This window comes from Drosophila miranda, chromosome 2, assembly GCF_003369915.1.
Source record: "Drosophila miranda strain MSH22 chromosome 2, D.miranda_PacBio2.1, whole genome shotgun sequence".
Taxonomy (NCBI): domain Eukaryota; kingdom Metazoa; phylum Arthropoda; class Insecta; order Diptera; family Drosophilidae; genus Drosophila; species Drosophila miranda.
In genome coordinates, this window is record NC_046675.1 from 32,307,435 (window position 1) to 32,324,652 (window position 17,218).

At 40.5% G+C, this 17,218-nt stretch overlaps 1 protein-coding gene across 1 annotated transcript in view; it reads left to right on the top strand.

The window, feature by feature from the left end:
- The window catches only part of LOC108154983 (IDLSRF-like peptide), a 50,856-nt gene extending 34,001 nt beyond the window's left edge, over window positions 1–16,855 (top strand). Inside the window, exons 4-5 of the mRNA XM_017285522.2 lie at window positions 10,065–10,263; window positions 13,632–16,855. Coding sequence (XP_017141011.1) covers window positions 10,065–10,263; window positions 13,632–13,779 — 347 coding nt within the window. The 3' untranslated portion in view covers window positions 13,780–16,855. The remainder of the gene's footprint in view (window positions 1–10,064; window positions 10,264–13,631) is intronic.
- Window positions 16,856–17,218: the final 363 nt, after the last annotated feature.

Genomic DNA, 17,218 nt, shown 5'->3' on the forward strand with positions numbered 1-17,218 from the left:
TGCTTTTCCAACCATTGTTCGCGCGCTCGCGGATAAAATAGAAGCGAAATAAACTATGTTTTCGACAATGAAATCATTTAGGAAGTGTCGGTGGCTCTGCCACTCCGGCTACCACCCCGTGAATGTCTTTGATAAATTATGCGTCGGGTTTCTTGTTACCAGGAGAGGCTTTACCTCGCCCCCCCCGCCCCAAGGACTGCTCCTCGTTTGTGGGTCTCCCAGGCAACAGTTGAAAGACAAAACGAATACTGAAGTCCAATTTTTTCTTGCTTGACTATAAACCCGACTCCGGTTCTTGTTTAATTGCTTGGACTGTACGTCCATATCCTTGAGGCGAACAAAAATTGCTGCTTAATGGGTAATAATTAATGTGCCAACTCCTGATTGCAAAGCGAGTAAAACAAAGAGTTGCAGAAGAGCCATTAAAAAGTAAAAAAGCACAATAGAAGAGGAACAGAAGTCAACGAAATTTTCAAGAAAAATCTGGCATAAGATTTATGAAGAATTTATTAAAGAAATAAAAAATAATGAGGTCTTCAAATGGTTACAAATGCCAGGAAACTGAGCCTTAATTTTATAAAAAAAAAAACATTTTTTCCTTTCCACATTTATATAGTATGTAGTATGTAAGAGTATGTAAATATGTACGAGTATGTAAATCGGAAAAAAAACTTAATTAAATGTCCAATAGGGCAAAATTGTTGGACCATCTTTTCGGGGTAAGCGGTAAAATAAAACTTGGAATAGTTATCCCATAAATGAAGTTCTCTTATTTATGTACATATATATGTATTGTTGGACCATCTTTTCGGGGTATATTGTTGCATACATTTTTACGGTGCTGGTGATAAAAAGTTTGAAAATGATAATTCACATAGGGGCGTGTTCCAGGGTATACAGAGAAGCAGTAATATTGTAAACTTGTGAGCCCCCCAACGAGTGGGCACTCCACCACCACGGCTGCGCTCCTCTAACGGGTCGACGGGGCGACGCTCTACATAATGACGATCTTCGTTACGTTGCGACACCGCTTTGCCTGCCCCTGGTCACAGACGCAGGGCCGGTGTCGCTTACGTTGCTGGTCAGGGTTTGCCGGGACCTGGGCTGCCACAACTTCTGGCACCTCTCCTGGCACAGCTCCTGGCACCTCTCCTGGCACAACTTCTGGCACCTCTGCTGACACCACTCCGTGCCTCAATCCTTGCAACACGGCTGCCACTATTTCTGGCTCTATATCAGGAGCTACACTAACAGGATGAGACCTTCCAGGGACCGTAGTGAAAGACATGATCTGAAAAAAATTAAATTAAATAAAAAAGAATGCATTAAACAGCCAGCAAGGGGAGGGGGTAGTAAATAATTTAAAGTTCGTTTAAGGCACACACACACACACACACACAATGACATGCGTCTGCTGCCTACAAAGAAACACGAAAAAAAGGTACACACACAAACACAAATGAGTAAAGACATACATATGTACATACATACTAAACCACTGCCGAGCTGCTCAGGATCTGTTGGCGCAAACAGTCCTGGAGCAGAAGATCGACATAGCGCTACTCAGCGAGCCGTACGGCAAAAAACACGAAGGAGTCTGGCAGCAAAGCTCAGACGGAGGAGCAGCAATCTGGAGCTGTGGCCCACAACCAGGCCAGCTTACCCACAGAGCATCCAGAGTGGGATATGTGAGAGCTAAGCACAGCGGCACTTTTGTCTACAGCTGCTACATAGCACCGAGGTTCACGCAGCAGGAGTATGAGGCGATCATCAGCAACATCGCTAACGACGCACGAGGCAAATCGCCGGTCCTGATAGCGGGCGACTTTAACGCCTGGGCCACGACTTGGGGCAGCGCCAAGAACACACCCCGTGGGACATCGCTCCTGGACGAGTTCGCAAGCCTGAACGTCTGTCTCCTCAACACAGGAACCACACCAACGTTCAGCAAAGCAGGGCGGGAGTCTATTATAGACCTCACCTTTGCAAGCCCAGAGCTCGCACGCCACGCGAAGTGGCAAGTGCTGAGTGCTTACACCCATAGTGACCACTTAGCCGTAATGACGGAAACCTTTGCACCCAGGAACACAACAAGGATACAGCGGGCGCTCCAGGCCGGGTACAAGGAGGAAAGCCTGAGCAGAGCCGCGCTCCTCTCGGCAGCAGAAAACCTAAGCGCCGCCGGGGATGCTGAAGCATCCGCGCTTGCCGTTTACAGGACCGTCAAAGCGGCCTGTGATGCAGCCATGAAAAAAAGAAAGATCGGAGGAAGCAGGCACCGGCCAGTACCGTGGTGGAATGAGCACATTGCCAAGGCCAGGAGGGAGTGCTGCGCAGCTCGGCGTGCCTACCAGCGAGCAAGAGGCTCCGCCCAATTTGGCAGAAATGGCGCGGCATTCAAGGCCAAAAGAAAAGAGCTGAAGGAGGCCATCAGAAGCAGCAAACTCAAATGCTTCAAGGAGCTCTGCGATGCAGCCGATGCGGAACCTTTTGGTGGAGCATACAAACTAGTCATGGGGAGATTAAACAGACAGCCTATGCCCAAGGATCCGGTGCATATGAGAAAGATAGTCGGCACCCTATTCCCTGGACAACCACCCTTACAAGAGGAAGCTAGGCTAGAAGGAGCTAGCCTGAGGGACACCACCACCATCATCACTGCCAGAGAAGTACTGGAGGCCACGGGTAAGCTGAAGATCGGGAAAGCGGCAGGTCCAGATGGAGTCCCTAATGCAGCACTAAAATGCATAATTAGAGCCCATCCGGAAGCATTCGCCACAATGTACACCCAGTGCCTAGCGGAGCGGACAGTCCCACGAGCATGGAAACGGCAAAGGCTGGTTCTGATACCCAAGCCAGGCAAAGAGCTCAACGACCCATCGTCATACCGGCCGCTGTGTATGCTGGATACCATGGGCAAGATTTTCGAGAGGATGGTATGTAACCGACTGGAGGCGGAACTGGCTGAGCGTCGCGGACTTTCCGACCTCCAATTCGGGTTCCGCAAGCAGAGGAGCACCACTGACGCCATCGAGATGGTGACAAACCTTGCCAGGGAAGCCATGGCAGGAACGCGATGGGCTGGAGGCGACAAAAAGTACTGCCTAGTATGTACACTAGACGTACGAAACGCCTTCAACTCTGCCAGCTGGAAGAGCATCCTAGAGGCCCTGACCAGGAGGGGTATATCTGAGCAAATCACACGGACTCTGCGAAGCTATTTCACGGACCGCGTCCTGATCTACGACACGGAAGAAGGAGCAGAACATCACCAAATCACCGGAGGCGTCCCACAGGGCTCGGTCCTAGGGCCGATACTGTGGAACGTGATGTATGACGATATCCTGCGGCTTACATTACCGGAAGGGTGCACCCTGGTGGGCTTCGCCGACGACATAGCACTGGTGACAGTGTCGAAACACGTAAGAGACGTAGAGGAGAAAACCAACGTAGCAGTCGGGATGATAGTGGCCTGGCTCGCAGCCAACGGGCTAGCATTGGCGGAGAAGAAGACGGAGGCTGTGCTAATGAGCAGCAGAAAAAAGGTCGAGCAGGCATGCGTGAGAGTCGGTAGCACGATCATCAGGACCAAGCCTGCGCTAAAGTACCTAGGGGTAATGATGGACCAGAGGCTAAACTTCAAGGCCCACCTGGAATACGCCAGCGCAAAAGCGACTGCAGCTACGGCGGCCATAAGCAGGATGATGGCCAATACAGGGGGACCACGGCAGCGTAGCAGGCAGCTCATCGCTGGGGTGGTCACCTCCATAATCTTATATGGATCAGCAGTGTGGGCACCAGCAATGATGGTTTCCACATACAGCAGAGACTGCAGAAGCGCATACCGACGCTGTGCCCTGAGGGTTACATGCTGCTTCCGGACGGTGTCTGAAGACGCCGCACTTATTGTGGCAGGCATGGTCCCACTGGATCTCCTGGCAGCTGAGCGGCAGAGCGGAGTGGAGGTAGCCAGCGAGCGGCGAGAGCGCACTATAGCCCAGTGGCAACGGCGCTGGGACCAAGCGGCAAAAGGGAGGTGGACCAGACGTCTCCTTCCCCAGCTTAGCCCATGGCTGCGAAGAAGGCACGGCCAAATGGACCATTATTTGGGCCAACTGCTGACGGGGCATGGCTGCTTCAAGCAGTACCTGCATCGCTTTAGGCATGCTGACGACCCGTATTGCAGCTGCTGCGGGCCTGGAGTCGACGAGGATGCAGAGCACGTCTTCTTTGTATGCCCCCGCTTCTCGCAAGAACGAACGAGGCTAGGGGAGACGCTTGCAGAAGTGAGTGTGGACACCCTCACCGACCAGATGCTAGCCGATGAGCAATCTTGGAACGCGGTCGCCTACATGGCAGCAAGCGTGATCAAGGAGCTGCGCAGGCTGGAGCGAAGCCGGACAAACTAAGCCAGAAGGATGACCCCACAGCCCGCACCGCGAAGTAATGCCTAGCGGCAGTCCCGCGGGAGCGGACCTACCCCCCCCCCCCCCACCCCCTTCCCAGCCATAATTGTTATTTTATAAATATAAATTGTTTTCCCAATAAAAAAAAAAAAAAAAAAAAAAATAAAAAATACGTGCACACAAGACGCTGCTAGGGCCATGAAAAAAAACATACAACCGACAATAAATTAAATGCTTTACTGAAGCATTATTCATGTAAATCAAAATGCACAACAACACGAGACAGATATGATGAACACAAAACGAAATACAGTTAATGCGTGACGCTCATGTGAGCAAAAGCGCTCGCGATCAAGCAAAATCTTCGTATAAACTAGTCGGGAGAAGAAGATGAAGAAAAGGAGAAGAGAAAACACACATTCGCACACACACGCAGCGCATTTTAAAATGAATCACGCACACACATGGAAAGGCACACGGTAAAAAGGCAAGGAAGAGGCAAGAAAAAATAAAAACGCTTGGTTTTTCAATTGGATTTTCACGACTCAATATTTGTTTGATCCAAAAACACATTTGCGAAATTAAAAATTTAGAGACATTGCAAATGCATCATTTCACCGTTTAGTACATTTCACTAAAAGCTGAGCGGCACATTATTCACACACGGACCGGGAAGAATGGAAGAAACGCGAAACGAAAGCCGGCAGGCGGCGACGGGAAGAGGACGCACGAAAGCGTACGTGTTAGGTACACGCACACACCAATACACGCTCACCCGCAAAGTGACTCGCGTCTCGTCCGCTCCGCAACGAAAACTGAAACTTATTATATTTAAGAAGATTTGCAATCAAAAATCAGTACACAAGTCTGCCATGGAAAATTCTAGGGAATCTCACACACACACACACACACAATAAAGCTTCTATGCCACAGTCAGGACAAAAGCACAAAAACCAACAACAAAACCAACTTAAGTAAATGCTTAAGTGAATATTGTTCAGGGTGTGTTTTAACTTACTTGCTCGCAAAAAATTATTTCAGAATTTCGTTAAAAAATGTATGGACGCCACAAGTTGGTTGATAAATTTGAAAAGAACAGATGTGCAGACCAGCCAAGATGAAGCCTTAATCGATAGTATCGATATGGTAAAGTTTCTTTTTGGTATTTTGTCGCCACGTGGACAACTATGGATTGTAGTGTTGGGTAAAGATGGTTCAATTTACTAAATAAGTTCGTTCGTTCATTTTCATGCAGTGAACTTATTCGTTCTTTTCGTTCGTTGTTTTTTGTTCATCTTAATCATTGTTTTTTGTTCATCGTTCTTTTTTGTTCAACAATGAACAGAAAAGAACAAACGAAAACGGCCGAAGTATTTAGCCGTAGTGGCGATACGAGTACGAGTTTGGTTACACAGAAACGCTTAAGGATATAAATCCGATCATCCACTTGCCATAGGTTCTAGCACTGATATCTTTTGATTATTTTCCACATACCCCCATAGCGAAGTTCCTGTAAGTTTTCTTCGATAATTTGGAGTGCCGTTTTTGTGCATATAATTAATTTATTATACTAAATAATTTGAATTACAATTGAATATTAGCTTGTTCAGATGAGGGCGTACTGGGATGGGGGATCTGTGGACCTCGCTATTTGATGATTTCTTAATATTTGTTTTTGTTTCTTCCTTATTTCTTTTTATCTTGTTTATTGGAACCTCAATCGCCACCTTTGCCGCCATCTCGACCTCCGCCTCCACCTCCACCTCCGGAACCTCCATCGCCACCTTTTCCACCACGTCCGGATCCACCATCTTCTCCATCTTTTCCATCTTGACTATTTTTGCCATCTTCTTTGGTTTTCGGATCATCTTTACTTTCTTTCTGGTTGCCTCCTCCCTTTCCGCCTTTGGTCCCACCCCCATCGCCACCTTTTCCTCCACGCCCGGATCCACCATCTTCTCCATCCTTTCCATCTTGACTTTTCTTGCCATCTTTACTTTCTTTCTGGTTGCCTCCTCCCTCTCCTCCCTTTCCGCCTTTGGCCCCACCCCCATCGCCCCCTTTTCCACCACGCCCGGATCCGCCATCTTCTCCATCCTTCCCATCTTTTCCACGTTGCTGATCGTTCTCTTTTTCTTGACTTTTCTTGTCATCTTTGGTTTTCGGATCATCTTTACTTTCTTTGTTGCTGCCACCTCCGTCACCGCCCTTTCCTCCTCTGCCCCCTCCTCCGCCACCGCCACCACCCCCCTTTCCGCCATGGCCGCCGTCGCCTCCTGTTCCACTGCCTCCAGCGATGAAACGACGATTACTTTCCTCAAGCGGATTAGACATTTTCTTACTGTATAATTTATAGATTTTCAAACTAATATTTTGCGAAGAATTCCAATGAATTTATAAATTAAATTCCATTTTCTCCAAGCATGATTATATTTTTTAAATTTATTTCACAACATAAGTGGATTTTTTAATCTTACTCGATTTTCGATTAGGCTTCATCACGAATCATGCGGCAGCACCCTCCAACCGGTTTCCGTTTTTGCTTCAAAAGATTTGATCCATTTTTTGGTATTTCTGACATTGAGTTCTTGGTGTTTTTATTCAAAATAATTTGGAAGGGTGCTACTAAGGATATGTTAGGGTATTATCCATTATATCATTTCATGTGGGACTCCTGATTGCCATGTAAAAGGTAAAGTAAACGCACAAAAAGTGGAAGAGAAGTCAAAGAAATTTGCAAGGAAATATATTGCAAATTTTTCTGAAAAATGTATTCAAGAAATAAGTCACAAATGGGGTCTTAAAACCAATAAAAATTCCAGAAAACTTAGCCAATATAAATATTTATAAAGTTCCAGCAAAGAAAATGACCTCCCACATCAAAGGAAAAGAGTATCTCCAAAAATAAAATGAAATAATTATCCCATAAATGATTTCCCTTATATATGCAAATCGGAAAAAACCCCTTCATTAAAAGTCCACTCAGGCCACGTTTTTGGACCATCTTTTAGAGTTAATTTTTAACGTAAAATTGCAATAAAAAACCATTCGACTGAAAACTTTGAACACACTGCACTCGAATACCCATACCCCGGGGGAAATTAGCATAATTTTGCATACATTTTATCGGGGCTAACAACAGCGGAAAAAAAAATTTAAAAATGTTAACCCACGCAATGGCAGAGGGGAAGGAGTGTGGATGCCGCAGCGGAATTGCCACGTAGAACTTTAATCTAAACGACTGATATACCTCCGAGTGGAGTGGAATATGTAACAAGTTAAAGGCAAACAACAGGCGACAATCCAAATGTCCCACAGCACGGAGAGCACGAAGAGCCCTTCCTTCCATGGCAATGGGCCCAAAGAGCTGGATTCCCCTCCTCTCATGCTAGCCATTTTTCCTCACATGCTACTGGTATCCCTTTCTTCTCTCACATGCTACTGGTATTCCCTTTGCCTCTCTAATGCTACTGGTATTCCCTTTGCCTCTCTCATGCTACTGGTACCCCCTTCGCTACTGGGTCATCCCTGTCGGTGTATACAATACATGACGGTACAGAAGCTCATGTACGCGACACAACAGGAAAATGTATGCATGGGAAGGCCATGCATAGGCTTTCGATAGATAAGGCTGGCAGATATCCTTTAGTAAGAGATCAGCTTTAGAAGAACTCCTTTGGAATAAAAGCTAGCCAATTTTGCTGTAAAAAGGTAGTATGTTGATGAAAGTTGGTTTTTAGATGGAAATATTCATTGGATCTTGATGAAAGTTGGTATTTAGAGGGTATTTCAAGTAGCCATATATCAAATTACAGCGATATATTTCTACAACTGTAGGACCTAGAACCCTTTTTTGGGACCTTTATAAATCATAACTATGCGTAAGAGTCTGTGAAATAGCTATCGGATCTTAATAAAATTGGGAGTTTAGGTAGATAATGACTTTATGAACTGATATATCACATTTTAGCACTGTAGCTTAAGATTTGTCGACACCATAAGCATTTTTGTACCGTCAAAGACACCTTTAAGATCTCTTGTTAATCCCAGGAACTAGATATTTATGAGGAAAATCAAAGAAAAAGGTAACAGTTCTAACGATCGTTGAAAGATTTCTATACTTTTTGTTGAAAGATCATCCTCTACCATTCTCTACCAGATACAGGGTATCCCTACTATCCAAACTCCCACAGGATATGGGTAAAAGAAACGACGACCGAACGAGAGGGAAAACGGTTTGCGAACATCGCCATTTGCATAACAAATAAAGTCAGTAACTGAATCAACACACACACTCGAGCAGTGGATAGAGCATAGATTGAGGAGCGGGAGCGGGTGGGAGGGCGGATACGTGTCCTTGCAGCCATTAAAAATGCCAGCATATGTGTGCGAGCGAGCAAGACAGAAGAGAGGTACAGGCTCACCCATGGGTTAACAAGTGCAGTCAGCGGGTTAAAAACAGCGACGCCCAAGCACTGTAAAGTCTGCCCTTTGTGCATGACTAACTGACGTGATGGACGAGCGCCCCACCACCTGAATGACAGACTGGAGGGACGGCTACTCTACGACCTGACAGAGTGACTGACTGACTGACAGACAGAGCGACCCATAGAATGACCCATAAATATTTGGTTGTGCAACAGAAAGAATAAATAAAGAAACACAAAAGAAAACCTGAAAAATATACTACCGAAAAATTGTAAGGAAATAAAAGAAAAACTTTATGCAGCAAAAGCATAAAAAGGAATGCAAAAAATACCACTCCTTAATGCCACAGAAAATTCTCAGAAATTGGGGGAATTCCCAGAACACAATCATGCACCCTTTTCCACATCTCAAGTCTATAGAAAACTTTAAAATTTCCTGTATAAGTCACATATCTTTGGTTTGTGCTTTTTTATAGCCCTTTTAAATATTTAGAATGCTTTAGCTTTGTCCGAAAATATCAAATCTCAAAGGAGTACAGTCCTGGAATTATTTAGAGCCAAAAATTTCATATGCAAGCGTGTGGCAGAAAAATGAGAGGCAGGGACAAAACTAATGTAACTAAAGTCTATTATTAATATTAATGCTTAGGAAATTCTGAGAAATTTATCTTGCAAAAATATATGTGTCATAAAGGCAGATGAGTTCTTAAGATAAATATGAATTTATTATTTAATAACTGTTGCTACTGAAAAACTTGCATGTGTTGTAAGAAATTCTTAGAAATATATGTAATGCATTTAGGAGTGCTTCATCTGTTATTCATGGAAGATTTACTGAGACTAAAGCTACTTTAAAATAACGTAAAGGTTCCATAAATTTTCTGTGAATTTCCAGGAGTTTCAGGACAGGCTTAAAAAATATACTTTCCGCTTGGATAATTCCATTTTAATTAGTTGTAATAACAAATCTATAATTACAGATAAATAACAACGCAGAAATTAATTAATTATACATTTTATGAAGCATATTTCTACTTTTACAATGCCATTCGTTTATTAATTACTCAACAAAATAATGACCTGTCGAAACGATGATGCTTCTTAATGAATAAAATCAATTAAACTGTGAATGGCATTAATGCAATAAGCTGCTGGGCAATTCTTGGATTATTAATTGAAATCATAAATCCGTTTTCAACACAGACAAATATCTGTTTATCCTTTTTTGCAGCCAAACGACCACCGGTGGAGGAGACGGCATCCTTCCTTCAGAGCCTGATTGCATCGCATGGACCCAACTATTTGGAGAAGCTTTTTGGCAGCAAGGCCCGAGATGCTCTTTCCCCTCTGGGCGGCGTGGACAAGGTGGCCATCGCTTTGAGTGAATCGCAAACGATTGAGGACTTTGGTGCTGCCCTTCGACTAATGAGGTGAGTGATTCCAGTTCCAGGCATCTGCTTGTGGCTTGGGGCTGCAATTTGTGTGGACACAAAAAACCCCTTAAGCATAAAGATACGAGTGTTTTGTCCCTTCCTTTTCTTGTTTTGGTCATACATAATTCTAATCCCTGTTCAAGTAAAACTTTTTGGCATAACCCCAAGCTATGGTCGGGAATCCTTTTATTCCTGTAAAACTATCCACAGAACAACGTGCTCCCCCCACCCCTAGCATTTCGGTGTCCTTGTCCTTGTCCCATGAATTATCTCTCGGTCCTTTCTGGGTGCTTTGTTATTTGTGTGGCTGCTGCTGGCACAATAACATTTTCAAGGGTTCAAGGCGACCCCAAAACACACACATAGAAAGTGTCATGAAATTTTCAAATATTTCACACATATTTATCATACTTTTTTCCCTCTTATTTTCTTATTTTCTCCATATTTTCATGTTTCTTTTTTTTGGCTGGCCTTAGTTTGTGAAGAGCTGCTTTTGTGGAGCGTCTGCTCCTGCTCATGTAATTTATTTGGCTTTGTCCCAAGCAAACAAAGTATTTGTCATATCCTAATGAATTCAATTAGGAAATGTGGTAGGGGTATAAAGGTTCACAGACAATCAGGGAAAGGCCTAGGGGATGGAGCATTTGAAGGTGATATGAGTGGAATATCTCTTTATTATATACAAATGTTTTGGGTCGTCGTTGTGGCCCGATATTTTACTTATATCAGCGCGAGCCAGCGAAGCGAGTGAGCCAGGGGTTGGCGCACGAACGAAACGAGGGAGCAGGGGGAACTAAGGACTCTTATCCCTAGATTCTAGAGATCATTTTCTCCTATAAAATGCGGTACTTTTACTACCTTCAAATCTACTTTTTAAACGGCCTTCGTTCTTGTGCGAATCTCCATTCGCAACATGTTTTCCTAACTGCATTAATTATGCCCTGCCCCCCTCCCAACGCCCACAAAACATATACACTCTCCCTCACGCATCTTTCGTTTTGTTAAAAGATAAACAAAAGCTGAAATTTAATTAACAAAAATAACAACAAAAGGGAGAGGGAGCGAGAGGCAGAGGCCCCCAAGAAAAACACAAACTGAAAGAAGAGAATTTTCATTAAATTAGTACAACAAAAACTAACCACAAAATGGGATGGGATGAGAGGGGCAGTGGGTTTGTGTGGGGGGCAGGAGCTGGCAATAATAATAATAATAAAATTGTGAGGACCCCGACAGGAGGCCCCACTGACTGACTACCAGGACTACGACCACCAGCCCGAGGGCCAGACAAAAGGACATGAAAATATTTGGCTTCACGCACATGTTGATAAATTAGCAAAACAACCCGTAAATGGATGAGGCACGGTGTTGCACGTCCATTTTTCTACCTAAGGTATTTTGCAGTTGGTTTATTTTGCCATTCACATGGTTCGTAGAGGTTTACTTTGGCATTCACAGCATTTGTAGAGAGTTTTTTTCTGCCATTCACAATAGAAGAATGGCACAGAAGTGTATGTTGTCATTCACACAATTCGTATAGGTAATTTTTGCCATTCACACATTTCGCAATGGGTTTTTTGTGCCAATCACACTATTCGTATAGGTATTTTTTGGTATTCTTACAATTTTCATTAGTATATTTTGACATTCACACCATTGGCATTCCCTCCACTCGAATAAATAATTTTACCATTCACAAAATTTGGACAGATAAAAGAAAGCGATAAAAACTTGTAAAAACTTCATTATATCTGTCTTCTGTAAAATGAGTTAACGCAATGGTTTGCCTTTCTCTCAAAAAAACGGCGGGAAAAAACGTATTGTGCAACAAAACCTTACAAAAATAGCTGAAAAACAAAGTAAGATATAGTAAGAGGAAGAGACGTAGAAGGACCTCACGTAGGTGTTGGCTGTCTGGCCCTCACGCCGTCTTTTGCCCTTTCCTTTGGTATTTTTATACAATTTCATCAACGCAATTAATCGTCCAAGTGTCATAATGTCATTCTCCAAGAGGGAAAAAGATAGCAATGCAAAGAAAGAGAAAGAGGGCAGTGGATGAATGAACCCGAGAATACAAAACCAAACCCGAATCCGAAACGCCAAACTCGAAAACTCGAACCACAAGACACGCACACGAATTTTATTAATGTGCATCTGCCTTGCTCGTTCCCTTTCTGTCTCTTACTCCCTGTGGCTATCTCTCTCTTACTTTGACTCCTTCTCTGTCTCTCCTTTCGACTTACTTGTTAATTATGTTGATGATAACGAAGTTCATCCAGCAAAACAAGCAACAAGAAACATAAGAAAAAGGATCCCTAGATCGAAAAGTGCACACTCTTTTAGCTATTAATAGTAACGAAAAGATTGTCAGATTTTTGGGAAATTTTAGATATATATAAAAGAACATATTCTACGTCAATCTTTAAAGTTTCATTAGTTTACGTTCAAAAATAAAGAAGTTATCCCAGAAAATAGATCAACATCTCTATTACAACTCATATCCTCTCTCTGTAAGGGTATAAAAAATACTTTGGGGAGTACCATAGATAACGAGAAAAGGGTGTGAGGCTATAGGGTGGATATGGTGGTGCCACAGAGCCAACAAACAACAGCTAGAAGCAACAGCAGGAATGGTTGCACGATACCTGCAGGGATTAATTAAGCAAAGCGTATAATTTGAAGCTCGCCGCAGCAAAGCTTAAACTTGTCTCCATGTTTTGAGGGTGTGTGTGTGTGTACATGTGGTCTGTATGTGTGTGGGGGTGGGGCAGAGTAGCTTTGGCTTACTTTATAAGTTATACCATTAGGCAGGGGGTGGTACAGTTGTACGGACATTGGTACGAGAGCAGGGGAACATGGGGTAAAAAGTTTGACTTGAAAATAACACAAGTTTTGAAATAGTCAATAGAAGGCTATAAATGAATCTTTTTTGATTAAGTAAAGAATAGTAAAGTAAAGTATAAAGTATTAAAAACAGTTTAGGGTATACATAAACTTTGAAATGGTGCTTTAAAGGCATAACGCGTCATGCAGCAGCTCTCCTCGGCCTAGGGAATGAGTCTCTGCTGCACAAGTGAGCTTCGACGGGGTTTTGCTTATGCCATTTTGATGATGAAATGTTTGGAATGATGTTTCCGTCGTTCAAGCCAAGAATTCCTCCTATTTAAAGACCCCTTCCTTCGACCTCAAACCACTGTAACATCTTGGTATTGTCCCTCAAGGATAAACCCCAACTAAATGCCCCTCTGCGAGGCACCCACCTTTACTTTTCTTTGGCTTAAGACATTTGCCAGAGAGAAAAACTTCATTTAAGTTGTGCAATTAATCAGTAAAGAAAATAATGAAAATAAATGCCATTTTCTTTGCAGATCCGATTTGGAACACTTGCGCTCCGTATTCATGGCTGTGGAGAACGGGGATCTGGGTATGCTGAAATCGCTGGGCATCAAGGACTCGGAACTGGGGGATGTGAAATTCTTCTTGGAGAAGCTGGTGAATACCGGCTTCCTTGACTGAGTAGCGCCAGATCCGGCTTCTGGATTTTATTATGCCCATGCACAGCCCATCAGCCCTAATTTCTATTCGTATTTGGGTACGCCCTATGATAATTACAATTATTAAATGCGAATGCACTCACCAAAACACCCAACAACCACTCACCAAAACACACGTTTCTATTCATTCCCATGCCATTAGATATTTTCTCAAACTCTTTTTATGCTTTCTGATTACTCTCTTCTCTCTTAAATCTCGATTTTCCTTTCGTTTGCTTTAATTTGTTTAATTTTCCTAAACACATTTTATATAAAAATAACAAAAAAACCAAAAATCAAGAAAACCAAAAACTAAAAAAAAATTGCAAAAAAGCCACCAAAAAAAAAATTATAAAAAAAGAAATTTAAAGATGTTAAAAATAGAAGAACAAATTCGGCTGCTTTCTCTTAAAATTTCAGCGCTTTTTCCTACACTTTCTCCTCAACTTTCTCTCTCTGAATATTTGTTGCAATTTCCATTGACGATCTATACATTTATTTTTGAGAAAATCAGTGCGCAAATTTCAGTAAAAGAAAAACAAAACAACAAAAATCCTTCATGAGAACTAAATACCAAAAGAGAATAAAATATGGAAGCAGGATCGTTTGGCAAAAAAAGGAAAAACTTAAAGTAAAAACTATGAAAAAAATCTACAAAAAAAATACAAAGAAAACAAAAAATACCTTTCTGAAACATATATACTATATATATAGAATATATTGATTTTTATTGATGTTTATGTAATAGTGTTTCAAGGCTTCTTAGATCCGTAAAGTAAACCGATGATCACTTATGGTATTCACGAAACTAAAGTCCCTAAATGAGCAAAAAGGAAACCTCAATGCAAAAGACCTTCAGTAAAGAACCTTCCACTACAGAATCTTCTATGAACTTTTATTCACTCTTTTTTCCAAAATCTATTAAAAAACTAATATTAAAACTTGACAAATTTCTTTAGTTTTTAGCGTTTAAAAATGTAGAAGAAAAAGCCCTGCAGCTAATCTACTAACCCCCCCAACAAAATAGTATGAGAAATACGAATATATTACGATATCTAGGTAGATATATATCCCATATAGTATATCCAAATGTCGAGCTACTGTGCAAAAAATAGAGGGGAAAAAGGAAAAACACATTACGGAAACCGTTTTGAGTTGCATAATTCACGAGATAAAATATATTTATGTGTGTCTAAAAAATATAATAAACGAAAACTTACGAATATATATTCCATAAAAAACTCAAACTTTACTCAAATTCTTAACAAATATATTTCTTAGAAAAAAAAAACATTACAGAAAAAACCCCGACAATTTGTAACCAAAATGAGATTCGAACAATATTTTGAGAGCCAATTTCTGTTCAACCAAAAACTGACCCAAAAACATTTGGAAACTAACTTGAAGAAAAACGTACAGAAATTGGTTCCCAAAAAAACACACTAACACAAAACACTTTTCTTTCTAGTTCTAAGAAAAATCTATTGTTCCTTAAAATTATTTCAAAAATGGAGCACGGAATTGTTGAAAAGAAAACTAAAACAAAGGAAAACAGAAAATTTGAGTAAAGTGAGGATTAGAAAACGAAACCCAACGTTGAAATGGAAATGGAAGGAACATTTTAATGGAGTTATAAGTACCTTGAATTAGCTGATAGATCAGAACCACTAAAGTTATTTATTCGAGAAAACTTTTTATCAAATATAGTTGTCTATTAAATAATATTTATAAAAAATACTTAATCAAATAAAACACTTAAGCAAATCAAGAGTAACTATTACCAGAAGAAAGAACCGATTAAAACTGATCCATTGAAATATATATACATGATATATATGGTATATACGAGTGTTAAAGGCCCCATGTAAATAAAGAGAAGACAAACTACGAAATTCCATAATCGATGCAAATGATTTAAGAATGGAAAACCGAAGGAAAAGCTGAAGGAAACCGAAGAAAACCACAAGAAAAACCGAAAAAAACCAAAAGTGATAATTTTGTGTTTTTTCTTTGGTTTATTTTCAACTTAATTGAAACTAAAAATAAACTATAAAAAAGCAAAGATGAAAATCTACAAAAAATAAATGTTTTTTCTTTGTGAATATCTTTGAACAATTTAAAAAAAATATATACAATACAAATTGTAAGCCACGGAAAAACTATATCGCAAAACATATCAGCAGATCTGATCAGATCAAGAAAATTATATGGTAATACAAAATATATGCAAACATATCAAGTAAAAAACACAAACAACAAAAACATATCAAATATGAGGTGGAAAAAAGATGAAGAAAAACTTAAAAATCAAATAAAATTAAGCGAAATACGAATATATTTATGAGTAAAAAACACACCAACAGAGATTTCTTAATCAACAATTTTGATTAGATTAGATCTATAATTTCTAATGATTTTTGTATTAGTTTTTGTTCTTTATAAAACATTTGTAACTTGTTTCAGGGTTTTAAACCAAAACTGACCCATTGAACTCTTAAAATCCTGAAACAATTCTACAAAAATGTAGCAGAAATATAGTTTATAATACAAAAACACAAAACATAAAATGTAACAGCTTTTTTTTATTTATAATTTAAGATTTCTTTTTACTTTTAAAATGATTTCCCTTGACTTTAAGTTGCCTGAAAAACTATCAAAGTTACCACCAAAACAAAAAACAGTAACAGATACACCAGAAAATAGTTGAAAAATATAGAAATATATACATACATATCTTAAAGAGGAAACACACACTAAAAAAAAACGTAGAGTGCTGAAAATAGACAGATAGCAAAGAACAAGATACTACTCGTACTCCAAAAAAAGCAAACAAGAGACAAAATTGCTCTTCAAAAATCAAACAAAAAAAGGTATATTATATTCATAATTATATACGAAAATATACATACATTTAATGTTTGAAAATACACTACAAGAAGAACTACATACTATACAAGAAATCTATGTGTTATAGAAAATATGGATTACAATTCAACAACAAACAAACAAAACATTCAAGAAACCAACAAAACAGATGAAAAAACTAACTTAAATAAACATTTTTAACATTCCAATGAAGCTATTTCTTTGGTGTGCTGTTTTAAAAACAAAAAAACAAAAGAACGAAAACGAAATATGAAATTGTGTTTTTATTTGGGGAAAGGAATGGGAAAAATGCTCTGGTAAATTCACTTAACTTCGAAGAGAGACCTACAGTCCCTTCTGGTATTTTAGAAATGAAAATTATATTCCATTGGTAACTTTATGGAGAAATTATGGTTCAATCTTTGCCAGGTCTCTGGCATTTCCTATACGGATACGTATCATATTGAGGAAGTCATCTAGAGTCAGATATAGATAAAGACCTTAGACCCTCAACGCTCTATTTTCTCAACCCACAGTCGTAATATTTGTGTTTTTAT